This window comes from Jaculus jaculus, chromosome 3 (assembly GCF_020740685.1).
Source record: "Jaculus jaculus isolate mJacJac1 chromosome 3, mJacJac1.mat.Y.cur, whole genome shotgun sequence".
NCBI lineage: Eukaryota > Metazoa > Chordata > Mammalia > Rodentia > Dipodidae > Jaculus > Jaculus jaculus.
This window is the reverse complement of record NC_059104.1, coordinates 182,701,535-182,728,476: the sequence shown is the minus strand read 5'-3', so window position 1 is coordinate 182,728,476 and position 26,942 is coordinate 182,701,535. Positions and strand designations below refer to the sequence as shown.

General features: G+C 45.1%; 1 protein-coding gene across 24 annotated transcripts in view; it reads left to right on the top strand.

Annotated features, from left to right (window-relative positions):
* Sox6 (SRY-box transcription factor 6) overlaps positions 1–4,277 on the top strand; it is a 610,295-nt gene extending 606,018 nt beyond the window's left edge. For all 24 annotated transcript variants that reach the window (XM_045144830.1, XM_045144813.1, XM_045144834.1 and 21 more), the window contains one exon: positions 3,714–4,277. In XM_045144830.1, coding sequence (XP_045000765.1) covers positions 3,714–4,017 — 304 coding nt within the window. In that variant the 3' untranslated portion in view covers positions 4,018–4,277. The remainder of the gene's footprint in view (positions 1–3,713) is intronic.
* The last annotated feature ends 22,665 nt before the right edge of the window (positions 4,278–26,942 follow it).

The following is a 26,942-nucleotide window of genomic DNA, read 5'->3' as shown; positions in this document are numbered from 1 at the left end:
GTAAAAGAGTGTGGAGAGGCTGTGAGGGAAGGAGAAACCAGGGAAGATAGATTGACTGGTGCTTGGGATCAAACCTAGGGTCTCATCTCACCCTCGTCTCTGGCATCCTCATACCTTGTTTGAATTCTGTGATTCCTCTGCTGGGAACATAGTCAAGCAAGGTGAAGAGGGTACCTCAGGGAAGGGCACAGGTTAGGGAAGTTGGAATATTAGAAATCATTGGTCCTCATAGTGTGGGAGAGTCACTGATGGAGAAAATTAGAAAAAGGATGTTACCCAGGGTCACACAGCTGGGCACTGTGAGGCTGTAATTTAAACCATGAGCTCTTTGCATTAAATCACACAATCATCCTAGCAGGTTTTCCAACAGTAAAACCATCTCTTTGGCTGGAGAGATTGCCCAGTGGATCAAGGCACTTGCTTTTAAAGCCTGCTAGCCCTGGCCCGTGTCTGATTCCCAAGTACCCACATAAAGCCAGATGCACAACGTGGCACATGTGTCTGCTGTTTGTTTGTAGCAGCAAGAGGCCTTGCTCTCTGTCTCCCTCTCCCTCTCTCTCATAAATACAATTAAAAAGAACCATCTCTTACAGTGTTACATTAACATACACTCTAACATCAACATAGACTCCAAACGTGTGTGAGTGTGGGGCCCTTCGGCTCCTGAAGGCAGGGGTAGCTCCTGCTTGTCACCATCATCCTTCCGGCCTTCAGCTTTGACTGGGCTCGAGCAGCTGTGTCCTTGCTGGAGCTACGGGTTTTTGAATATCGTGTGTCTCACTCCAGGGCGTTGTGTGGATGTCTCTTCTGCAGTTCACTATCAACTTACCATCCAAACACACTGCAGATAGGGAGCCCAGTTTAGACAGTTCCAATCCCATTTCAATAGCTCCCTGATACTGTGAGCCTTTTGCACGCCAGCCTTGGTGTCTGCTAGAGGACTCGTGGTATCAGAAAGGCTTCCCCTCCGGGCTGCTGAGCTCCCAGTGGTCTGCGCAGGCAGCCTACACGCTCGGAGCCTTCACCAGCCACTTCATCTGCAAAGGAGGAGTGGCAGCTCACACAGGCTTATTATGAGGATTAAACAAGATAGCATGGTACATCTAGGCACACTCACCACGCGTATTAGGAGCTCACTGGTTAAAGACACTTGATTGCAAAGCCTTACCGCCCAGGCTTGATTCCCTAGTGCCCACATAAAGCCAGATTCACAGTGGTGCATGCATCTGGAGTTCATTTGCAATAGCAGGGGGTCCTGACACAGCCCATAGCCACTCTCTCTATCCACCCCTTTCTTTCTGTCACTCTCTTCAATAAATAAAAGTATAAAAAAATTAGATACAGGTACTTTGATTTAAAATGCTTCAAAACTTGTCACCTGTTCGGCTGGATGGAACTTGCGAGTTTGCTTTGGCCTGCATTATTTAGATTAGCTGCTAAATTGGGAGATCTACAAAATGAGCTCATTGTAATAAAAGTTTTCTCCCTAAGCTTGTAATGTGATCACAGGAAAAATATTTCTATTGTCATCAAAAATTGGTTACAATTTAATGTGGCATCCACTGCCACAACTTGTGTTAATTTAATCAAAACTTAGGAAGCAAGAAGTATATTGTTTTTAGAATTTGATTTAATGACATAGAAAGCAGTATTTTATATTCTCTCATTGTGTGCTTCCTTCAGGTAGTCAAAATGCAATATAGGATCAAAGGAGACTGATTGATATGTGGTGCAATGTCAACACCAGGGCAGCTAGGAGCTGACAGACTCTGTACCGAGTCAGCTTTAAGCCACTGTAACAAAATGCCTGAGAAAGTTAGTTTGAAGGAGGAAAGATTGATTAGGCTCACAGTTTCAGAGGTTCCAGGCCACGGGCATTGTGAGGCGAAATAGCATGATTGAGAACACACAGGGAGGTAGATCTGAGCACCTCATGGAGGCCAGGAAGGGCAGGTTCTCTTGTGCCCTTGAGGGGCACAGTGCTAGTGACCGACTTTCTTCCATCAGACCCCACCTCCCGTTTCCGCCACCAGCTGGGGACCAAGCGTTCACCACATGAGACTATAGGTACATCCCTGATCCAAGTTGCAACTCTACAGAATTCAGGAATTTTTTTTTTTTTTTTTTGAGGTACAACAAGCTTGGTAAAGCTGACTATTGAAGACCTTTTGTAGGAAGAAATGATGAATTTAGAATTAGGTGACAGCCTAGGTTCATGCTCTGGCTGTGCTGGTGTTGAATACAAGGCCTTAAAGTAGACCTTCTTTTCTTCATCTGAAATAAGGGGCAAATAAGAGCCCATGGGGTGGTCACATTAGTCATGGAGTTATGCACAGATACACACGCACACATGGAGCCTGGCTTAGGGTATTGGGTTCTGACTCAGATTGCTATGCATCTTTCTGATGGTGTGAACTGGCCATGATGTGTTTTATACTGTGATAGTGAGAGGTTAAAGAATAATGGTTGAGGGTCTTCAGGAGCAGTGTGAGCACACATCTCTCACAGTGACTCTGGGCATCTCCACCATTTTTCCTTCTACCAGGCTCTGGAGGCCTATGGCCTCTGTGAGGCTGTGTGGCAATGTTGTAGGATAGCTGATACCAAGGATGCTCTACAGATGAGGATTTCTCACTGTGCACATGAGTTAGATAGACAGCCTCCATGTTAATCAGAGTCAATAGGAGTTGTTCAGATGATGATTGACCTGAAGTCTTGTGTACAGCAAGTGGGAGGACCTTCTAGAGCTCCTTGACCCCATTCTTTTCAGATACATAGCAACCCAGGCTCAGAAAGAGTAGTTACATGACAGTGAAGTATATGTCAACTGTCCACAAACAGACAAGATTGCTCAGAGAATACTGTATCCTTGAAAACGTTATTTCAGGTACAATCTTAGAGCTTTAATTCTTGTGTGTCAGGTGAAACCAGGAGCCAGAGTAGCCACCTGTCTGCAGAGGCAGGGCCTGACCTTCACGAGGCTCTGTCAAGCTTATTGGAACTGGGGACACAGTATGAAGGAAGGATCTGCTGTGTCCAGGCCTTGGCACCTGCCAGGATCCAGTAGGTTGCAAGCTCACTGCTCTGAACTCCCAGGTCCTCCAGCTCCATGCCTCAAGAGTAATACTATCCAAAATGATTGTTCCAGAAGGACCTTGCCTGACAAGTTCAGCCACAGAAACAAGTTCACATTAGCATAGGCATGAAATGAGTTCTCTGCCAACTCTGACTCTTTTTGGGACAAACAAGGCCCTTTCTCGTCTTTTTTTCATCAGTAACTCTTCAGTCCACAGTGCAATGACACCAGGTGTGATTAACCATCATCATGCCTCATGCTATTGGCCATTTAAAAAACAAATGCTCTCAGAGCGCTTGCAAATGCTGTCACGGGTAACTCCGCAGTGTTCACTATAGTGTGCATGTCTAATGCCAGGCACTGTTGCAACCTTCCCGCGTTAGCCAAGTTAAAAGAACTCTGCCCTGATGTCGAAAGCCACGAGCAAACTGCTGCTGCAGGTTATGTAATGCCAGCTGTAGCAATGGGGAGGGTGCTAGGGTTCCTCAAGGAGAGGTTTTGTCATGTGCTGCTTCTTACTAAGACTGGTGGAGGAGCCCTTCCCCTTTGAAATGTGGGATATGAAGCCCAGCGTCTTGCAGGAGAACCTATAGAGATGTCTCCCCTCTGTTTCATTCTGTTTTTTACATCTATACAGGCAACAGCCTCAGATTCCAATCACCACAGGAACAGGTGTTGTGTATCCTGGTGCTATTACTATGGCAACGACCACACCGTCACCTCAGATGACATCTGACTGCTCTAGCACCTCTGCCAGCCCAGAGCCCAGCCTCCCAGTCATCCAGGGCACTTATGGCATGAAGATGGACGGCGGAAGCCTGGCTGGGAATGAGATGATTAATGGAGAGGATGAAATGGAAGCCTACGACGACTATGAAGATGATCCCAAGTCAGACTACAGCAGTGAGAATGAGGCCCCGGAGCCCGTCAGTGCCAACTGAGGAGCTTGTGTTTGCTGAATCACAACACTCTGACATTTCACCCCTCCCCCCACAAAAAGTTCTTAAAGAGCCCGCATGCATTTGTGGCTCCACAATTACATCAGCAGAATGGTCTTAATTGTTTCGTAACGTGTGAGACAGATTAAGTTTTCCCTGATTTTTCATGAACTTGAGTTTTTGTCGTTACTGTTGTTGTTGTTGTTGTTTTTTTTTAAATTTAGGTGAAGACATATTAAATATGAGACACCAGGACTTGAAAACTTATCTCAACCCATAGCTGTCTTACAAGTCTTATATTTTGTCTTACTTTCTTTTTTCTTTTGGATGTTGATAAAGGTTTAAGTTACTGTTTTAGATGGGTTAAACATTCTCACTCAGGTATGCTGTGCCGGCCTACAGGTTGTGAATGTGCTTTTATTCTGAATTACTTTAGAAAACAATTGAGAATTTCATATGGTGAAACAGGACAAGTCCACGGGCATGTGCGGCTGCACATAGAACATATTCAAAAGGCCTCGGAATTCCATTTTTCCACGTGTAGAGTTCAATTTTGAATGTGCCAAACTTTTTTCATAACTTTTGAATCTTAATATTTTGAAAGTCTTAAAGGAGACACTGCAAAGTCTTAGACAATCTTTGGCATCTTAAAATCAAATAGCAAACCACATTTTTTTTTCCAGAAAAAAAAGTAAAGTACTCAGGAATCTGGAGACAAGATATTGTAAGGAATGAGCAAGGTTGCCACAGCGCATGTACCCAGCTGTGTTTGCCTCTTGATGTGCCATCAGTGTGCACCATGGTATATGTGCTTACCACACCAGATACCTACGTGGTGGTCTTCTCTGCCTGAGACCACTGCTCACTACATCCATTCTCCCCTCACCTTTAACCCTGACATTCAATCTCAACACATTTTTCTCTTAAATAATTTATTCATTCCAGGATGTCAAGGGTCCACTTACTATTTATTTAAAAAAATTACTGGTGGCATTAATTTAATAATTTTTGGGTTTTGCCCTTCTTCCCTGAAGAATTTCTCAGTCCCTTCCACCTTTCTTTCTCTAGATACAAAAGACATCCACAGTGGTCTCATGTCCCCAGAGCATCTGGAAGCCTTTCTGAAGCAATCCCGTTGAATGCGTACATTACTGTTGGGAAGGATGAGTGCATATCTGGCTGCAGGGCTGTGCATTTGAGTCTAAGTGTCTTTCCTTTAAACATGGGTGCCCTGAGGTTCACTGTGACCTCAGATCTTTTGCTAGTTTCCCCTATTTCACTTTGTAGCAAGCAGCATCGAGGGTCAACAGCAGTCACTGTTAGGCAGGAGGGTCTTGCAGCCAACCAGAGGCCAGGAATCATGGGCCATGGAGACATCTACAGTGGAGCTGTCACAGGCTGCCACCTTTACACTTCACACTTCTATGCCATGTAGATGTCTACAGTACAGAGCTGCCTGTTTGAGCTTGGCACATGCAGAAAGGTATTTGCAGAATCTCCAAGACCCAAGAAGCCATAGGACAACCTCAGACAAAGTCAGAGGCAAGTAGTTCTGACATATCCAGAGAATGAAAGAAATCCATAGGGAAGGAGAAGTTGGCCAACGTTGCTAGCTCGGGAAAGAGGGAGTCTGGGACATCCGATTCCACCCTTGATCGACCTTTCTGATCAGTGGCTGCACTGGAATCTGCCTGCACTCGCCACTAAATAAGTGCTCTGGAGACATGCTGCTGGGACAGGAGGCAGCGGGGCTCCCCCCCACCCCACCGCCACAAGTTCTTAACCTTTGTGAACCCAGGCCTAGCTGCCTGCCAGGAGCCTCACGCAGAGCAGTTCAGTGGGAGACAATCAGTGAATGGGGCAGTTCCCCTCACAGGACAGGACAGCCTGGAATCTGGCCAGAGGACATAGGAACAGCTCCATCAAATATCACATTTCTTGAGCCATTCTGTCACTTTGGAGAATAGTATACCTTCATATTTATTCACAGAGTGCTCAAGGTCGCACCCAATAGCAATAAATAGCTCTTGTCAGGACATTTACCAAGTCTGTGGTTAGCTGTGAGTGCTCCCTATAAGCTGAGGAAGATACTGACAGGACTGCTCTGTTCTTTTAACATTGGTTGGGGATTGCAACTTTGTTCTTGTACATTTATTTGAAATATGGAGGAGGCCATTTTTCAAAAACACAAATGAGTATTTATTATGTCTTACTGATTTCCTGGATTCTGTGGGTCCTCCTCAGTTTCTTCTCGTGTTTTCCTGGCTCTTTGGCTTTGGCTTGCTTTTGCTCTGCTCTCCTTTTCTTTCTTTCTTTCTTCTTTTTTTTTTTTTTTTGAAGAAAAAATGTGCTGCATAGGTTGAATGTTGTATGGCTAGCATTGTATTGTATGTAATTAATTTTGCACAAAGGCAAACATTTAGCATAGTAATTAATTTTGTTTGTTTTTATGACCATGCCAAAATAATATTCTGGGCTGGTGGAGAACAAAGGACTGTTCTGTAAGACTGAAACTTGATTTTGCTTGTAGTAAAAAGAAAAAAAAAAACAACAAAAAACACACACACTCACAGATGTTTCGTAAGTGTTATAAGCACTGGATATAAATGGTATTTTTTATCACTTCTGACTAATGTGAAACTGTTGTACGAAAACTCCACGAACAAAAGTCATCTGTTTCGACTCGTGTGGGCTTGCCTCACAGTTGCCGGATTTGAGTCATTTTTATGTCTTGTTATTTCATTTATTTATGCAAAATACATGTGTGTATGAACACTTCGTTTTAGCTCCCAGCCCTGCCTAGGCACCAGAGTTCAGTAACTTCTAGCCATGTTCTCCAAAATGAAAGACTATTCAGGAATGATCTGATTGTAAACGCCTCACTCATTGGCTCAGACAGCAATGCTATGTTCAAATCTAAATTGTGTGCATTTGCAGTTTGTTTTATTTATTAGCCACGCTTGGCTCTAAATATCCATGGAAATTAAGAGCGACAATCACAGGGGTCAGTTCATCTGCTTTCAGCGGGGCTTAAACAAGGTTTTTATGACTTTACCATCTCATGTTAGATGTCTCTAATTGTGTAAATATAATATAGAAATAGAATTTATTTTGGTTCATGAGTTCCTAGTGAGATATAAGTTATGTATTTCCTTTTTGTTCTCTATATGTGTTGGTCCACACTAAAAGCTGGCGAGTCACTTACTTGTCAGGACAGTGAACTACCAACTCCAACCAGGGTAGCGCCTGACCAGCAGCTGAGGCGGCAGAAGCCCTCACTCGGGAGCACCGGTCCACAGCCACAGATGTCACCCCCACCTTTGTTTCTTCTAAAAAGTTGAGGATTTGAACACGCTAAATTTTCAGTACAGCTAGGAGAGAATGAATTTGTAGGTCCACATACGTCCTCAGAGATGGGTCTGTGAACATGTGCTAATGAGAAGCATCATTACATTTTAAAGGTAAACATCTGCCCAAGACACTATTCGTGAAAACCCCTCTATGCCAGTTAAAGAAAAGAATGCAAAGTCACCTTTTTCCTGTGTTCCCTGTTTCCTAGTCTGTTCAAATGCAAGACAAAATCCATCTCCACTTCATCAAAGAGCTTATAAGATCAGGGTTTCTTTGTCACTGTGAATAGGGACATCAACAATCCTCTCCTTAACAAAAAGGCTGTATGGAATAGAAAGGAAGAGAAAGAAGGAAGAATAGAGCGGGGGGGGGGGGGGGGAGAAAGCAAAGCTTCATCTGAGTCATACGCAGCCTGGCACCCATTTTCTGCTTCACGGACAGGCTCCAGGCATGCCCTTTGCACGCACTCACCCTCTCAGGAGCGCATCCTCAGTGTGCTGCATTTGGTATTTGATCTCCTCCAGCCTTGTCCTCAGGCCTGGTGTGATTCGCCAGGGTCCTGACACCAAACCCCAGGCCAACTTCTAAATTCAGGTGTGGGCTCACAGTGCTACTGAGCTTGTCAAATGCCAGCCTCCCCTAGACTGTAGCCTCATTGGTCGGGTTGCTTAGAGTTTGTGAAAAGGCTGTAATCATACTAAGATGAAATGCAGGCTGCCTCCCTGGGGCACTTCCTCCTGAGCCAGAGCTCAGGTACTCTGGATGAACACAGGACCTGGGCTCACCCATCTCCCCCACAGTAAGGCAGGAAGCCTGGTCACAGCTCAGGCCACAGCTCTCAATTCACACTCACTTTGCAGAGTGGACCTTACTGACTCCTTGTGGAAAGGGGAAAAAGAAAAAAAAAATCAATCACTTTGAGGTTTTGAGCCATAGGAGGAGTCTTGTGCCCAGTGCCACCAAAAGAGATACAGCTGGAGGGGTGGACTGGCATGGTTCTTTCTTATTGAGAAAGTGATAGAAATGTTTGTGGTAGTCTTGCGTAATGTCCATGTTCATCCAAGGTCTGAGGTGGCATTTCACCTCACCTCTCCAAGCATAATAATATCCTATGACCCCATTTGTCCTATAACAAAAGCACTTGCTTCATTTCTTTAAGCCATCGACCCTCAGCATTGTCTCCTTGCTCAATAAACAAGCCTGTACTCCTGTCTGCCATGTTGTTTTTCGGATGCTATCCACTATGACCACAGAGCGCGTCCTTGTCTGGGGAAAGCATGGGTGTGCAAGCACATTTCTCTTGCATCTCCATCCCATCTTTTCCTCTGGAGACAGGGTTCTTTCCAGAAGCTGGTGAAAAGTATTTGGAATGCTGGTCCCTTTGGACAGAGGTGGGGTCATGGGGTTGGGACAGAAAGATGATGCTTCCTAAAGATTCTCTTCTAACGGGTGTCCTAAGCAATAGGACCTCTCGAAGGCAACTTGGTGACATTTCTTACAAAATTGTTTCTTACTCCCTAAGAACCACAGACCTAAAGCAAGGTCTCTGTGCTGGGAGCTCTTGGAGTATGGGGAACGTGCAAATATTTAGCTGTCTTGTCTGCGGCTCGTAGAAGATCTTTTCCTGTGCGTTCTCTGTTCGTCTTCCTTTGTCACATGTGTGTGTGTTTGAGTTTGTTTCTTTTTGTTTTCTTTGTTTTTTTTTTTTTTTTGAAAATGTTTTTATTGGTACCCTCCTCCAGCTTGTAGCCAACTAGAAATGCTTAGCACTTATGTTCATTCATCATTGTATTTGCCATGTAAAATGTTTATTACCTTAGACAAGCTAATGAGCTGTTACTACATAACTTATCTTACTGTAACTCTTTTATTTTCCGACCCTGTCATTTGTTCGTGATGTATATGGTGAGCTTGTATTCTATGTTAATTTAATCAGCACGATTCACTGACATGCTGGACTGATACGCTGGCTGCTGTTTCAAAGTGTCAAGTTTGTGTCGGGCTGTTGGGACAACTGCAGCTTGGTTGTCAAGGTACTGTGCATTGGTTCCCATAGCAACACTGTGGGTGTGACCCTTGAGACTCTAGGGACATTCAATATACCATGGAGCAAATTTTAACTGCAGATTTTCTTTGTAGAAATTCTATGTATAACACAGGTACCTACTTGGCCCATGGCTGGTAACTATTTGGGCAATTAGAAAAAAAAAATACCATAAAAACTAGTGTCTATTGCTGCTTTGAATATGTTTGAAAGTCTGAAAATGTAAATAGTTTATCAAAAAAATCTTGTACAGTCCAGTGTAAAGTTTTTAAATGACCTTAAGGGTTGCCATCACAGCTTTCTCACACTCTCCTCTTGATAATGAGAAAAAAAGTTTGCTAAGGATTTAAAGAAATGAGGGGAAAAAAAAATCTCTTCAAATGTAAAGGAATGGATCATGTCTTAGCTTTGTTGTATACACAAACCTCTTGGATTTCATTGCACAGTATTGACGTGAGATAAACTCCGCATTGAGTAACCTCCCAGTGGTACTTCAAGCCTTCCCCTCCTCTGCCTCACCATTAAGGGAAAAAAGACAAGTGGAAAGACGGACTGTCATCATCTATCCTGGTGTACGCTGGCACCTTGGCTACTTTGTTTTCCTTTCGCACAAGGTGCTTTCCTGATATGTTAGACATGCCATCCTTGGGGGATAATGTATTTGCCATGATGGGGCTTAGACCCGCAGGGGAGTGTCTACGAGAACTGCCTATTTATGCTCGTTTACCTCAAGACTGTCCTCTCTACCCTAACCTAGTTGTCATCACTCCATCTTTTGTACTGCTGTTGACACTTACAATTAAAGATAAATTTTGTTTTATGACCTCTGTCTTCTGCCTCATCTGTGCCCCTCAGTGCATCTGCCATGGAGCCCAGGAGGTGCCCTGCTCTCTGAGTGTTGTTGCTAATGCCCACACATTGCCTGATCCTGGCATGGTGGCTGCCTGAGGCCTCTGCAGGGTAGAGAGAGGCTGGCTACTCTTCACGGTGTCCCTTGCACAGCAGCAGTGAGACAAGCCTGTGGGTTTAGGTGAAAGGGAGGAGCCAGGTGGATTTCTGTCAGAGAAGATGAGAAGGAAGGTTGCTGCCTATTGGCCTAGCTTCTCTGTGAGATGAGTGCCCAGCTAGGGTTTGTGTGAGAACCTCTGGGACGAGCCTCACCTCTGAGCCCACTGCTCCATGGTGAGCAGCTAGCAGCTGACGGGATGCTGTGCTCAGGGACCCTTCCCTTCCTTCCCTTTTTCATCTTTCCCTCCCCTTCCCTTTTCTCCGCTTCCCTCCCCTTCCTTCTGCTGTGCATCTCCTATCTCAAGGACTTGTGCATGGCGAAGGAAGCGCCCATCTCTTCCACCAATGAGTTGTGCTCAGAATCAAGCTCAACTCCAATAATATTCATTTATGAGGTGTTACTGGATTGACTTCGTGGGGCACAGAGTGGAGGGCTGAAGGAAGCAGCGCCCTTAAACAGACCTGCCACACCAGACCAGGCCAGCCTTGCATGATCTACCATCCTGCAGAGGGAGCAAAAGGGGAGAGAGGTAGAGACAGGGACAGACAAGAGACAGAGAGGAAGAGACATATGCACTGAGAAAGAGACTCAGAAGGAGACAGAAACAGAGAGAGGGGAGAGAGAGAAACCTCAATGGTTTCCCTATAAGGCCTCATTAGAAAATAAGCAAACAAGGATTTGTGGGGCTTTCTCCCAAGCAAATTGAGAAGGCTTGAAATTTCAAATCTGGCATTCCAGGCCCCTCCCTGCTGCTCCCATAGGTTTTGTTTGTTTACTTTAAATCTGGCATCATCAGGTCATGGAGCCCAGAGAGGCCTCAGACTTGCCATGTAGTTTAAGGTGGCCTTGAGCTCCCCAGTGCCGGCATTACAGATGTGTGCCACCACATCCGGCTCACCCCAAAACTTGTAAACTCCCAGGTAAGCCTGGTCCTGATGAGAATGGACTTGGGAGTCATGAGAGCCTGTCTCTGCCATCTGAGCAGCCTCTTTGAGCCAGAGATTTCCCATCTGCTGAAGGGGTTGGTAATCCCTACCTCTCCATGGTTATTGAGTTTGCATCGCTCCAGCCTCTCCTTGTTATTCCTTATAGCAGCGGCAGGCCAGCACAAAGAACACAGGACGGTGACCTGCCACCTCTTCCAGGAGGATGTGTGAGCCAGCAGTGAGCATGGGAAGATGTCGTGTGCTGTGTCATGTGAAGAACGTAGCATGATGAGGCCCTGGCTGACCTGGGTCTGAGACTCCCCACTTCCTCCGAGCAAGTCTCACTTACCGGCCCTCCACTGGCACTGGTGTGTATAACGCACAGAGGTGTCATGCCTGTCTCCTATGCTCTCCCATAGCCTTAGACTTTGTATTGCTGACGGGGTAAAACCCCGCTTCGTTCTTTAATAGCCAAACCTCTTGTGACTTGCCTCATTTTCTTTTGGGTGTAGTCTACCCTCAACCCCTTGGTGCTGCCTTCACACCTCCTAACCTAACACCATCCTGTGACTTAGACTTTGTTACTAAAAAGGACTCTCTCTTCTGTTTGGGAAATTCTCGCTTATCTTTAATCACCCAAGGTCTTCCCTACTCACCACTTCCATCAGCTTCAAACTCTCCCTCAGAGCTACTGTGACACATTGAAAGGACTTGTGTAGTCATGTCAACTCTGTGGTAATGGTTCATTTGTATCTCTTTTCTGGGTGGTAAGTTACAGACACCTTGGTCCTTCTGGCCCCCAGTGCAGGGCTGGTCTTAGAATGTGTGCCCAAACCTTCCTTGTGGAACGAATGTGATGGTGGCAACTTGGCCTCCATCCATGGTGAACTTGGCCTAGGAACACAGACTTAGGTCACCTCAAATCCATGTTCCAATGTATTAACAATTTCATGAAGGCTTTATAGAGACAGAATAAAAGAAAGTCATAAATGAAAGCACTTTTTCAAATACATTGGCTGACCATCAATCGGGTAGGCGGGTTATCGCAAAGCGAGGAAATCTCCACCCTAAGTTTTAGATGCTGTCTGGTGACATTCTTAGCCCATGGGTTGTTGGAAGCTGGTGGTCTTCTCCTACATTCCAGAAAGGATTACACCTGAAAACTGGGATAGTCACCAGGATGTTAAGTCACACACTGAAGTGGGCAGTGAATGATTATTGGGGCCTGCTGCTGTCAGCTTGTGTGGCTGGGATGATCTTCTACAGCAAAGTTTGTAGGAAGAAAGGTTTATTCGAAGCTTACAGATCCAGGGGAGGTCTGTCATGGTGGAAGAAGCTGGCCCCCCTTTCACAGGTACATGCCGAGAGAAATACCACCAGCAGCACCATAAGCAAGCACATTCCAAGAACCCAGGCAGAATTCCAGCACTCTGCATTCCTTAGGCTAGAAATTAGATCCAACATCAAAGGTTCCTGTAGTCTTTACCAACTTAATATTGTTCCAAAGTCCCAAGTCTCAGCTGAGATTTAAGACTGTCTCTTAACTGTGAGTCTTTTAAAATCAAAACAAGTTTTTACTTTCACCATATACTGGCACAGAGTAAACGTCATTGCTGTAAGGAATAACAAGGAGAGACTGGACCAATGCAGACTCAATAGCCATGAAGAAAACATCAGACACCTGCAGTTCAAGTCCAATATCCATAACCAGAGACTGACGGTCTCCAGATCTTCCAATTCTGCCTCTCCAGCTGGGATGAATAGCCAGGGAAAACTTCCATCCTGAGCAAAAAGTGCTCTGTGGTAGCCCTTGCATGGCCCTGGTATATCTAAAACATCTTCAGGTCTTCATTGCAAACCATAGTCCATCTTCCAATGGCTTCACTGGCCTATCAGGGTAACCACATCCTGCTTCACTTGCTGTATCTCAGCAGCAGCTCCTGGACTTATGTGCTTCATGACCCACTCCATGTGTGTGTGTGTGTGTGTGTGTGTGTTTAATATTTTATTTCTCTTTATTTATTTGAAAGAGAAAAATAGGCAGGGAGAGGGAGAGAGTGGGCACGCCAGGGCCTCCAGCCACTGCAAATAAACTCCAGATGCTTGTGCCCCCTTATGCATCTGTCTTATATAGTTTCTGGGGAATTGAACCTGGGTCCTTTGGCTTTGCAGGCAAGTACCTTAACCACTAAGCCTTCTCCAGCTCCCTACTCCTTGTGTTTTTCATGCTTCAGAAACCAATACCATGTGTGCATTACACAGCCATATTGTTAATTTAAGGATAAAATAAATAGTGAACTTGAAGAGCAGCTTCCTTCCTTTCAGGCAACTGCTTTGAAATGAGTTTGCATTCCTACCATTCAGTCTTACCTCGGGCATTCTTTCCATTGTTACACTATAAAGCAGTTGGGCCATCTTCTTTTCAAATGCTAATGTATTTGACCATAATGGATTCAGTTACCTAAATCTAATCTCTGTGCCAGTAAATTTTAAACCTGTTTAAATTTCTCCAATTTTAAATTGTATATCTATATCTGTATCTCTCACTTTCATATCTTTAGCCAAGCACATCAGTCCATTACAAATCTAACCTTGCTCAAACGCTTTGTTCATGGGCAGCAGAATGCATAAAACCCTTATTCCAATAGTCCTGTTCCAACAAAGTTCTCTGCAGTTTTTTCTTCCCTTTAGAGAGTTCATAAGTCAAGAGTCCAAATATAATTCTCTATACACGTGGAATTTTTAAACTTTCACCAGAATAGTCCATAAAAGTTGGCTTTCTCTCTAGAAGGCATATCCAGTGTCAAGTACAAAGTCTATGTCCATTCCTCCAAAATAAAAGTTCCAAAAGACCAAAGTCTACATGGTTAGATTTATTACACAGCAATACCCATTCTTGGTACCAATTCTGTAGTAGTAAGCTTGATGTTTCTGGGATGAACATCTAAACTAAACACAGTATATAGGAGGAAGGGCTTATTTGAAGCTTACAGATCCAGAGAAGTTGTGTAATGATGAAAATAATTGGCCCTCTAGTTTGGAAGTTGATGTCAACTGCACTGGACCCCTGAATACAGGGTGTAGTTATTGCTAACCTTTCTATGGCCACACTTGGCCATGCAACATGCTGAATGAGTGTCAAGTATGAGAAAGGAAGAGCGCCATTATGTGTCCTCTGAAGTTATGAACCAACCTGGAAGTCAGGAAGGTCACTCTCACTCCACTGAGCTCACTGATCAGTCTATGCCCCTTTCATGGGGAGAGGAAAGCAACTCCTCTTCTTGTGGGAGGGATGAAGTGCTGAATATGCTGACCATGTTTGAAAAGCTCAGCCTGCTGCACTGTGCTGTTTCCTCTGCCATCCCCCACTACTGCCCATTGGTACAGGGCCTTGCAGGGGGCAGTGTTGATGCAGTTGTCCTGAATTTATCTGGGTGTTCTAAGTTGAGACAATGAAGCCCCAGAACTTCCTTAATCCCTGCCAATGCTAGCATGTAGTAACCAGGAGCAAATGGCACCATACACTGTGATTGAAGACAGTGAGCCAGCCTGATGGAAAGGGCTTGTTTCTCTGCCATTCAGCAGCAGTTCAGTGACTTTTAGATATGCTCAAACCAGTCAATTCCTGTATGCATTTGAATACACACTGGATAGAGTGAGTTCCCTGGAGTATTTCCAATAGAATTTGACTAATAGTCATTCTACATAACCTTATCATAGGCACTAATATTGTCACTAATCAGAAAAATACCAATGACAATGAACTGTCTGTATTGACAGTTCTGTCAGTCAGTATAACAAAAGATGGTTTAAAATGGCAATATGGTATTAGAAGCCATAAAGTATAGAGAGACATCATTTAGCATTTTTCTGATGTGGCAAATAATAGTATCATGTTCTTAATAGTCCTAAACATGATCTGTATCCTCACCCTAATTTAAAAGATAAGGTTGAAAAAAGCAGCGTCAATCCTAACATAATCTACTAAATTTCTGATTTTGGACCAAGATAAGTCAGTTAGTGGATATTATCATACACACCCAAGCTAGGTCTATGAAGCAAGAACACTTATTAATGCATTCTTTTATTGGAATTTCATTCATAATTCTTTTTTTGAATCACATTGATAATTAAAAGTAATACTACATGTTAATTTAGTGAAAACTCAGTTTTCTTTTGTAGTTATTAATACATGAAAGGGATAAGTGAATTTGAATTCTTCCTACAGATTGCCAAGTGAAGAATTCAGTCATTTCCATTTGGAAATGAAAGAAATAATGATATTATTCATGGATAACACACTCAGATGAGACAGTTTAGATAGAAAACTCCCAAGAATCAGATGACCACAGAAGAACCATCAGGGCCTGTGGATAAACCAACTATTCTTCCCCAGTGTGATATTCCACAGTCCTGGTATTTATATTGTATTTAGATAGATGTTTTTATGAAATCACCGTTATGCACATTTTGGCCATTTTACAGACCTTAATTCCCCTGGGAAAGGCACCTTGTTTGTGAACATTGAACCTAACAACGCCTGTTAAATAAAAGGATTTGAACCACTGGAGAAAGGGATGTAAACATGCAGGCAGCCACCGTGTCCCCTTAGGTCTGGCCCAGGCACCTGGGAGCTTCCACTTGCAGAGCTAACCAAGACATCCACAGGTTCCAGGAAGACAGGTGGTCACTGTGCTGGGCTACACCAGCCAAGCACGCCTGCCCTGGACGGTGTTGTGGAAAATATAAGTGTCTCTGGACTTTAAACTGTGTCAGATTAAGATACACCCAGGGATAAATACTGTGGCTATAAATACAGCCCAAGTAACTGGATCCATTTTCAGGCTGTTGAATTTCAAATGTTTGCCAAATTGAGTGTGATATCTGGGTCTCTCTATTTTTGCAACTCCAGTTCAAGGGGTGGCAAAAATCCAATTAATTTAAACAAATGAAAACAAATGGGAAAGAGTTAAACTAGCCCATCAAAGCTTGGAACTGAAATCAACTTCACAAGTCTTAATATGACGTTAGGAAGAAATTAAATTGAGCCCTGCATGTCATCCACACAGTGATATGAAATAGAGGACTTGCTCTAAAAGGCTGAAGATTAAGGGATTGATCAATTATTACAATATTGGTGTATGACCACTCAGAAAGGTCAATGACAGCCAGATTTCTGAATAGACATCTGGGAAGTTGTTAGTTCAGAGAGTTAAAGCCACCTAGGATGCCAGACAATAAATCAGAAAAACCCCACAACGTCTTGGAGCTGTCAAATAGTGAATTGCTTAGATTGCATTGGTTACAAATGACCGGAACCCAGTTAAGATGGTTTGTACAGCAAGAAGGAATTAGTGGTTTACGTGATGAAGAAAGAAGCACTAGGAGGGCATGGCTTTGGTCTGGCTGGCCACGGGTGTGGGACAGTGTCACAGAGACTTAGTCTCCATCCCTCACCTCCACTCAGGGAATTATCAGTCCCTCTTTGTATGGCGCATCTCTCCGCAGTTCCAGACCTGTTACCCTAAGCGCCAGTTCAATGAAAGGGGCTTCTCTTCCGTGTTTGCTACACATTGTTGAGTACAGTCTCATAGATCTGTTTATGTCACATGACCATGGTATAACCAGTCACTGTGGCTCAAGAAACAAACAAGACTAACCTTGCCCTCTGTGGTGGTTTGATTCAGGTGTCCCCCATAAACTTAGGTGTTCTGGAGGTTAGGTTCCCCAGCTGATGGCAATTGGAAATCAAAGTCTCCTGGAGGCAGTGTATTGTTGGGGCCAGGCTTGTGGGTCTTATAGCCAGTTTCCTCATGCCAGTGTTTGGCACACTCTCCTGTTGCTATTGTCCACCTTATTTTGGCCAGGGGTTGATGTCCACCCTCTGCTCATGCCATCGTTTTCCCCTGCCATCGTGGAGCTTCCCATCAAGTCTGTAAGCCCAGATAAACCTTTCTCCCAGAAGCTGCTCTTGGTTGGGTGATTTCTACCAGCAATGCAAACCTGACTGCAACACCTTCCATTACATAGATTGAGCAGAAGAAGGTTGATCCCCAGAGGAAAACCATTTCTCCAAAGGAAGGCACTGGGAGGGATGTCACTGATGATCTGCACAGGGAGCAAGATGTTGTCATAAGCTCACTGGATAGCCAGACTTCTTAGGCAGGGACTCCGCTGCCAGCCCGGATGCCATGTTCAGAGTGGCCGTTCCGGCGTCACTTGCAGCCAGACGCTAGTGCCACCTGGCACCTTCAGCAAACTGCAGCGAGCCTTCCGCTCTGGCTCGTGGCAGTAGCCACACAGAGCAGTTCCTCCTCCATGCCTCAGTGTTCCCGCGAGGAAGCAAAGTTGTGAAGTTAGGGCCTTGTCCACCTCACTCCAGCACAGAGCAGATGCCCCTGAACCCGTGCATAACACAAGGTTGGTTTTGGAACTTTTGCTAGGACTGGGACTAAAGTTCACAACATAGACCTTGATCTTTCTTGCATCAAAAATGATACCAGCCCAACCTGACGTGACTGCAACAGCAACTCAGGCCTTTTCTTCTTCCTTCTCCTCCCTTCTCCATTGTTCCTTACAATCTACGTGGTAGATAGTTGTGGATCCAAGAAAGAACTCATCTCTTCTGCCTCATCAGGCAGTCTTAACATGGCTCTCATCCTAAGAAAAGATTTCAGCCTACCACATCTAGAGCAGGCATCTAAAACTAGTCCAGAAGTCAAAGGTACCCCAAGACCAGTTTCTTTGAGGAAAGTCGCATTGGAACACAGTTGAGCCCATGTTAAAGTGTCTGGACTGCAAGTGCCATTGCATGCCAGTGGCAGAGGTGAGTGAATGGGGCGGAGGCTGTGTCATCCAAAGAGCAGGGCTACTTACGTAAGTTCGACGGTAGTGAATCTTACCAGTTCAAGGGGAGTTTAGAATCACCATAGAAACTAATTTCTGGGCAAGCTTTGAGAGCGTTTCTCGGTTAGGTTAATTGGAAGACTCATCTAAATGTGATGGCACCTTTCTGTGGGCCGGGGTTCTGGAATGCTTACAAAGGAGAAGGCTAGCTGAGCACCACAATTCTTTCGTGTCTCCTTTTTGGCTATGGACAGCGTGACCAGCTGTCTCCTGCTCCGACCACCATGTTCCCTATCACAATGGACTGTGTGTATTCCCTGGAACTATGAGTCCAAACACACCCTTTCTTCCTTCAATTACTTCTGTCAGGGTGTTTTGCTGTAGTGATGAGAAAAGTAACTAATATGGGCCCTTTTATAGGAAAATTTGGTAATCCCCATGATTAATCTTCACTGTCAACTTCACTGGGTTTAGAATCACCCAGGAGACTGGCGAGGGACATCTGTGAGCGTGGGTGTTTGAAGAGCCTGAGAGGGGAAGGACACACCCTGATGTGGGCAGCACCATCCTGCAGCCAATTTTTACTGGTTCCGGTCCCGCCGATGGAGAAGGCTTGGGGGAAGCGGCGGCTCTCGGCTGCGGCTGCGGCTGCGGTCGGCAGCCCCGGCAAGCCCGGCGTCCTGTACCACCAGCGGTGTTAACTACTTGGAATCGCCAAGGGCTCCAGTTTACTTAGACTGGAACGCAGCATGGGCTCTGGGGTTTTCAAAGGACAGGTATGGTCTGGAACCAGAGTGCCAGCAGTTAGCAGACCTGGCAAAGAAGAAAGCAGTGCTGCCCATTTGGGGCGAGCCTGTGAGAAGGGAAATGACACAGGTGGCATAATTTGGCAAACCAGTAATTCTGGCTCCATGCCCAGGCTGCTGTGAATTGAACATTTCTGAGCCACATCCTCCATATCAGTAACAGGTAAAATAAGAAGGAAACTACCCAGTGTTGTTACGCATCTCATGAGTTCATTCAGGTGCTTTTTTATGCTACAACACATATTGTGATGCCACGACGTGTCTTTCATTGTTCAAAGACTAGGGTGATATATCTGTGATGACTACAGCCTAACGGAGTCTATTATCACTGTGGTGACCCCATGGGGCAAAGCCAGGAACCACATAAAAGCAGGGCAAAATTTGAGAGAACAAGTAAAAGTCTTGAAAAAGAGCAAAACAGAATGGTGGGGTATGCTGGTTTGAAAGGGTGACCAGGGAATTCTGTCTGAAGAAGTGACATTTGGACAACAGTCTGACTGAGGAGATAGATTCAGCCATGCAAAGCAGATTCTAGGCAAAGTTTCAGTAAACTTAATTCTTGGACATTGTGTGTGTGTGTGTGTGTGTGTGTGTGTGTGTGTGTGTGTGTGCTGGGGTCAATGGGGGAGAGACAGGAAATTCTTATTCCAGGAAGAGAAAGGTCTGTTTACCTACAGCTAACCTCCTTGGTGTGGGTTAAATCTATTCATTATGATCTGGTGGGCATTCAGTGGACCTTTCAAAGTAGAAATTCATATCCTTTAACTCTTTAAGTTATCTTGAATTGTTTCTTCAAGGATTTTTCTCCTTGTGGTATTCTGTGTATCTCTCTCAGAAACCCATAAGTTTTGGATATTTAAACTCTTGAGTGTGGTTTTTAAGCTTTCTAGTCTATTTTTGCCTTATTTCATGTATGTGATTTTATTTTATGTTTCACATGATCCTCTTCACCTCAGGAAGTTTTCTTCTGTCTAGCATACTACTTTTGTCTCATGGAGACTTTAACTTTCCTCATTCCATAAAAACATCACCAAGAATTTAAAATCCCTTGAGTGTGCCATGTTCTTCTAACTTGCTCTCAAACGTTCATTCACCCACCCATCCATTATCCATTCATCCATTTGACTAACATCAAATGCTTACACAGTGCTCAGGCTTCCGGTTCTACAATGAATTCTTGAGAGAAAGAGCTTAGAGGGAGAAAGTTTTATGTTGGCTCACAGTTGCAGCAGGGCATGGTGGCATGCCTTTGCCTGGCCTGTGGCGAGGCAGAGTGCCCTGGCAGAGGGGGAGTGGAGTCATAGCATGGCATCCAAGGAGCAGGCCGGAGTAGCAAGAAGGGCCCAGGGTCACGACAGCCGCAAAGGCTCACCCCAGCCACCCACAGCGTCTACCTCGGCAGCACGCACCACAGGTCCACTGTCTCCCAACACCCAATTCCCCGTTCTGGCAATTCATTGTCCTATTTGACTCCATCTATGGAATGAACACTGATGACGTCAGACTCGTGATGCCGCTGTCTCTAGAAATGCCCTCCCCTCACAGTCACGCTGAGAAGTGTGCCGAGCTAGCAGCTTCCAACGCAGCTCTCAGTCCAGTCGAGTTGACCCCCAAGAATAAACTTCCCGGCTTACCGGCCCGTGACCTCCGGTGAGAAAGTGTAAGTGAACGTGGGGATACTGAAGATTGTGAGCGGAGGTTTCTGAATGCACACTCATCAAAAATTAATTCAAAACCAGGTGCACAGGGAAGCCAAGGTATTGAGACAGCACTCAACAATGTTACACACACACACGCACACACACACACCCCTGATCCTGCGCATGCTGTCACACCACACACCAGCGAACGCTGCCTGAAACGCCTCGGTCAGGCTCCTGACTACTGTGCGTGTTAGGAACCGCAGTGCTTTGACACCACGTGCCAGGCTGTGTGCCCTTAGTGCAGCATGATGGCTGAATTATGGACATCAGAAACTCCTTATGCTTTCCTGCTGCCTTTCCTCAGCATGTAAATACCAACACAATATCTCTTGGATCATATTGTATTAGGATATTTGATTTAAAACATTGCTGTTTGAGTTGCTGACATGAGTTTCATTAAAAAATAAAATCATTTAGTGAAGTTTAGCTTGGAACAGAATTTTTAACAACTTCTGAATGGCCCTTGATCACACTTCTTCCATTTTGTGCTGTAGATTTATATGAAGTAATATTCTTAATAAAATTGAAACATTGATCAACTCTGTAAAACACAGAAGATGTTCTGTCAACTTCCTGCAACATCAAATATTTAGCCAAAATTTAGTTCTTTGTGCAAAAATAAACATGCATACCCATCTCATTACTGTGCAATTTTTTTATCTTTATAAAATGGTAACATTATACATACACCACATAATTATTTTAAATAAGTTTATTTGTAATTTATTAGAAAATATTTGATTTGTAGACCTATTTTATATACACCCAGGGTTATGTAAAAAACATTCTTGAGTAAGAAAGAGATTTTAAGTGGGAAATCTTTAGAAGCCTTGTGTTAGACATATAAGAATTTGGTTTATCAGCCAGAAATCTCTAGAGAAACAGAATCAATAGAATGAATTATATATAAAAAAGGAATTTATTGGATTATCTTATGACAGTCCAACAGGCTTGACTATCAAGGCAGCTGCTCAGTCCACGTGTCTGGTGCCTCAGCTTTCTCCATCCAGCACCAAGGGCCTGCAGGCTTCCTGGAGAGCCACTGGTCTTTAGTCCATGCTGGAAGGCTGAGGAAACTTAGTTCCAATGACAGTGAAGGACAAGGAAATGGAATCGATGCACGTGAAAGTAAAGGCTCTCACTAGCAAGTAGCCTGGCAACCAGGTAGGAAGAAAGGGCTCTTTTCTCCCAGGGCCTCTTGACATAAAGCCCCCCACCAAAGGGCCATCCAGTCTGGGGGAAGAGCTCACCCTGGAGGAAGGACTTCCTCCTTCAGTCAGTGCTTCCTGGAAGCAACTTCAGAGACCCACCCAAGAGAAGATCTGTGGATTCCTAACGGGATCAAGTTGACAACAGAACTTAACCGTCACAGATGGATAACACAAGAACCCAGCCATGTGCTACTTTTTTTTGTTTGTTTGTTTTGTTTTGGGGGTAGAGTCTTGTCAGCGTAGGCAGACTGGAATTCACTATGGAGTCTCAAGGTGGCCTTGAACTCACAGCGATCCTCCTACTTCTGCCTCCCGAGTGCTGGGATTAAAGGTGTGTGCCACCACGCCTGGCACCTTGTGCCACTTTTATGTTGGTTGCCTATTTTATTCATGTATGCTAAATGTCATAAATCTCCTATGGAGTCTGCTGAAGGTTAGGCCTGGTCATGTGTAAGAGCAGTGAGGTACAGTGAGAAGTTTTATGGGGAAAGGCCATATTTGTCATTTTCAAATCTTTGCTGTGTGTGGCATAGCTAGGATGTTTCTTGGAAAAACTTCTGACGTCGCCATCCTTTAGATGTTTCCAGAAAAGAACTTTCTGTGCCCTGCCTGGTGCTCTAAGCCTGAATGTCAGCTCTCGCAGGACTGAGGGGAAGTCGTGCCCCACCCCCTCATGCCAAATTTCATTTAGCCCTAAAATAGATAGAGCTCGTGTCTGCGTCTGCTCACTTTGTCCTTGAAGAGTTCGCCCCTGTCTTCTGAGCGAGCAGGGCAGGGCAGCCTCTCCCTGAATGCAGAGCTGGGCTGAGGACCCAGCGTCTTAGCAGACCAGCAACAGATGCTGTGTGCACTTGACCTTTATCCCCACTCCCGGGCACAAGTGGTCATTCCTGAGCCATTGTAATGTGACCAGTTGAGCCTTGAGTCATTGCCCCCCCCACCCCATCTCCCAGCTGTGGGCTCAGGACCCACTTCTGAGTGGCCATGTCAGCTACCTTTAGCATTCTTCTACCTGTGGGCTAAAACTCATGTGTTGCTGTCTTTTCTGTCCCAGTTTATGCCTTTTAAAATATCCCTTTCTCATGTTTTCTGTAAAGGTGTTTCAGGAAGAAGCCAGGCCACGGCAGGTACGTCTGTCAGTCACCTGTAGCTCTTCTCTATGTCATGAACAGATTTTTTTAAAGGAAGATGTAGAATTTAAAGTTCTTTTTTTTTTTTTTTTTTTTTTTTACAACTATGGTGAGCCAGACATGGAGCTAGGTAGTTTTACCTACACTGTTGGAACTGACCCTCATAACAGTGATCTTACTGGGAATGAGAGAAAGGCTTTGAGAGGAAAGCCTCCACTGACAGACTGAATTCAGTTTGGAAGTAGCTGATGACTGTCCTGGCCGTCAAGCTCCGCTGCACGTTGAGGATGGGCGTGTCCGTGCCCACACTGCACTGTCCGGGTGGGGCATCCTAGCCACCTCAGTGATTCCCAATTCCCCTACTCTCTGATAGTCCTGCCTTGCTTCTAAGCATGGAGAGCTCTCTAGCCCAAACTTCCTTTCCCAAATGGCAAAGGTGACCATTCCCTGTTGTTATAAGCCTATATAGTATGGGCACCACCCTACGAATGCCCAGTTCAGTTGGCCAGCAATCACCCGGGCACAGGCGAAGTGCCAGCGCCATCTCCAAGCACTTAGCACGGGGCCAGCACCTTCCTTAGGACAAAGTCTAAGCGATCGGTAGCTTGCAGGCCCTAGGGTGCCGTGCACAAGTGGGGGTGGCTCCAGGTCTGCAGATAGTCTCCCTGTTGAAAGCCTTGGTAGCACCTACTGCTTCACAAGCACCCATTTCCTCAGGTTTGGGTGCCCTGGGTGCATCCTCTCTCCCTTTCTCCTAGCCTTCCACTACTCACATCTTGGTTTTATCCATCCCCAGAGAAAAAGTGAAGTTCATTCTGATCCTGATCCCAGGGGCCGTGGGAAGAGAAGGTGCCGAGGTAGATTAGAACAATTGCATCTTCGGCCATTGTGAGGTGGCCTTGGAGGAGCAGCTCAGTGTAGTGTTTCAAACCTTCCATGGTTTTCCACACGTTTCACCTCCACTGTTGTAGCAGTTGATTGTTTGGAGAAGGGGGTAGGGTGTGCCGAATAAAGTTTATTTGGTTTTAGCATTACCCATATAGTATTAGGTGTGAATTTCCAAAAAAGCATGTGCAAGTGACGTTATAACTTTCCTGCGATGGCTGGAAGCAACATTGTAAAAATATTGCCTAGCACGACTCCATATGGACATATGAAATTTCATTCCATTTTAGACATGTAATTAAGTGGCCCACATAATGAAGTACTGTGTGTGCAAAGAGGCAGATTCCTTCTGTAGGTGAAAGATAGCCGGGAGGCAGCCAGGCAAGGGAAACTGCAAGCCGATACGCTCTGGCTCTGCTCGAAGCAGCGAGAATCTGCTCAGTTCACCTGCCCGCTGGATGCTAGTTTATTCCTTGTCAGCAGGACACCACATTCAGTGTCTTCCTGCGGTACACCCTCCCACTCTGGCAGCCAAGGTAGTGAGGAGAGAAGCTTCTGAGCCTAGAATCACGGAGGGCTGAGTTCGCATCCCATTGCGGAGTGGCCGTGGGTAAGGCGCCAAGACGGTGCTGTGCAAAGTCCTCCTGGCTCCAGACCAGCTGCAGCGCAGCGCCAGGTGCCGTTAAAACTCGCATCCAAGGGCGAGGCTGTGCGTCTCTGGGGATGGGGCTGGCTGGGAAGCTTGTGTTCTGGTGTGTCCTCCGGGTGATTGTGACGCTTACTCAGAAATGAGAGCTGCTTGCTCAAATTCCCAAAGGCCCACTTTTCTTTCCTGTCAGTGTCCCGTCTACAGCAACTCGGCACAGCTCAGAGGGACAAATCTTAAATGATCAATGAAGAATCAAACTGTCTTCTGCTGGGGTGTGATGAGGCTCCTTGAGTGCGTCGGATCGCTTTTCCTGACTCACCATCATTATGGAGTAATGAGAGTTCCAAAAGACAGCTCAGCTGTTGAGAAAGCCGGTTGCAGGTGGGTCCGGAGGCACAGATCAGGTCAGCCTGTCCCACACAGGGGCCGACTTGCTGCCCTTTCTGCAGCCCAGTGGACCCTGTCTTGCTGCTTTACTTTTCAGCGCAGTGCTCCCCTTTTCCCACAGGTGTCTCTTTCCTGATGAATGGGGGACCCGGATTCATTGTTTGGAAACATTTTGGTCAGGGGCTCTCTTCCAATGCTTTCTCCTGCTTGCCTGCACCTGTGTTCCCAAAGCTATCATCGGGCACAATCTACTCTACCTGAGGTCCACGGTGTCATTATGGGTGCTAAGGAGCAGCAAGCTCTCAGGACACAGTTCTTGTGTCTCCATTTTCAGTGCCTCTGGCACCTAGCAGAAGGTCTGACACAACGTTCACCAAATCCAACCAAACCATGGGCAGATGCAGAAGAACAAGTGAGGCCCATGCCAATTCTGCACTGGGTGGGACCCTGTCTGACAGCCCCACGTCTCCTTGAAGCCTCCCTGTAGCTCACACAGCCAGATAGCTTCATGTCTACACAACAACCACGCTGTCCAACAGGACTTCCAGCAAGGAAAAAAGACCCTATGCTGGCCCAGAAGTGCTATTGAAATGTGACACTGAATTTTATTTAACTTTATTTAGTTTTTTTAAAGATTTTATTTTCATTTATTTATTAGAATCAGAGAGAGAAGGAGAGAGAGTGAGAATGGGCACAGCAGGGCCTCCAACCACTGCAAACGAACTCCAGACACATGTGCCAGCATGTGCATCTGGCTTATATGGGACCTGGAGAATGGAACCTGAGTCCTTAGGCTTCACAGGCAAGTGCCTTAATCATTAAGCCATCTCTCCAGCCCAACTTTCTTTAGTTTTGATTTTTATTGATTGATCTTATTTATTTTTAAATATATTTATTTATTTAAGAGAGCAACCAGGAGAAAAAAAGAGGGAGGGAATGAGGAGAGAGAGAGAATGGGCATACCTCCTGCTACTTGCAAAAGAATTCTAGATGTACATGTCACCTTTTGCATCTGGCTTGATGTGGGTACTGGGGAATTAAACCCAGACATTAGGCTTTGCAGACAAGTGCTTTAACTGCTGAGCCATCTCTCCAGCCAACTATTTTTTTTTCAATTTTTATTTATTTCTTGGAAAAGCTTTTAAAATATATTTCATTTATTTATTTGAGAGAGAGAGCACACAAGAGAGAAAGAGACAGATAGAAAGAGAGAATGGGCATGCCAGGGCTTCTAGCCACTGCAAATGAACTCTAGACTTATTTACTTGGGGGAGAGAGAAAGAAAAAAATGAGGCAGAGGGAAAGAGAAATGGCATGCTAGGGCCTCTAGCCACTGCAAACAAACTCTAGACACATTCACTACTTTGTGCATCCAGCTTATGTGTGTACTAGGGAGTCAAACCTGGAATTGAACCTGTGTCCTTAGGTCTCACAGGCAAGTGCCTTAACTGCTAAGCTGTCTCTCCATCCCCTTTTTATTATATATATACATATATATATATATGATTATATATATAATATATATATAATATATAAATATATATCATATGTATGTATGTATGTATGTATGTATGTATGTATGTATGTATGTATGTATTCTCACCTCATATACCCCACCTTCCCTTTTAATGTTCTCCCCTTTTCCTGAAGGTCCTCCCGTTTCCATAGATACTTTTACATCTACTGTCATGCCATATATACATTCACGATTTTACGTATCTATATAAAATCTAGAAACCACAAATGAGAGAGAAAACATACAATATTTGTCTCTGGCTTAATGTGCTTAATGTGACTATCTCCAGTTACACAAATCCCAGTAGGGGACTGGCCAGCCTCAAACTCTCTATGCAGCTGAGGGTGACCTTGAACTCCTGACCCTCCTGCCTCTGCCTTGCACAGTACTGAGGTGAGAGGCCCCCAGAAGGGTAGAGGCTGCCGTACTGGGCGCCGCAGACGGCGTGGGCGGTTCAGGTGGAAG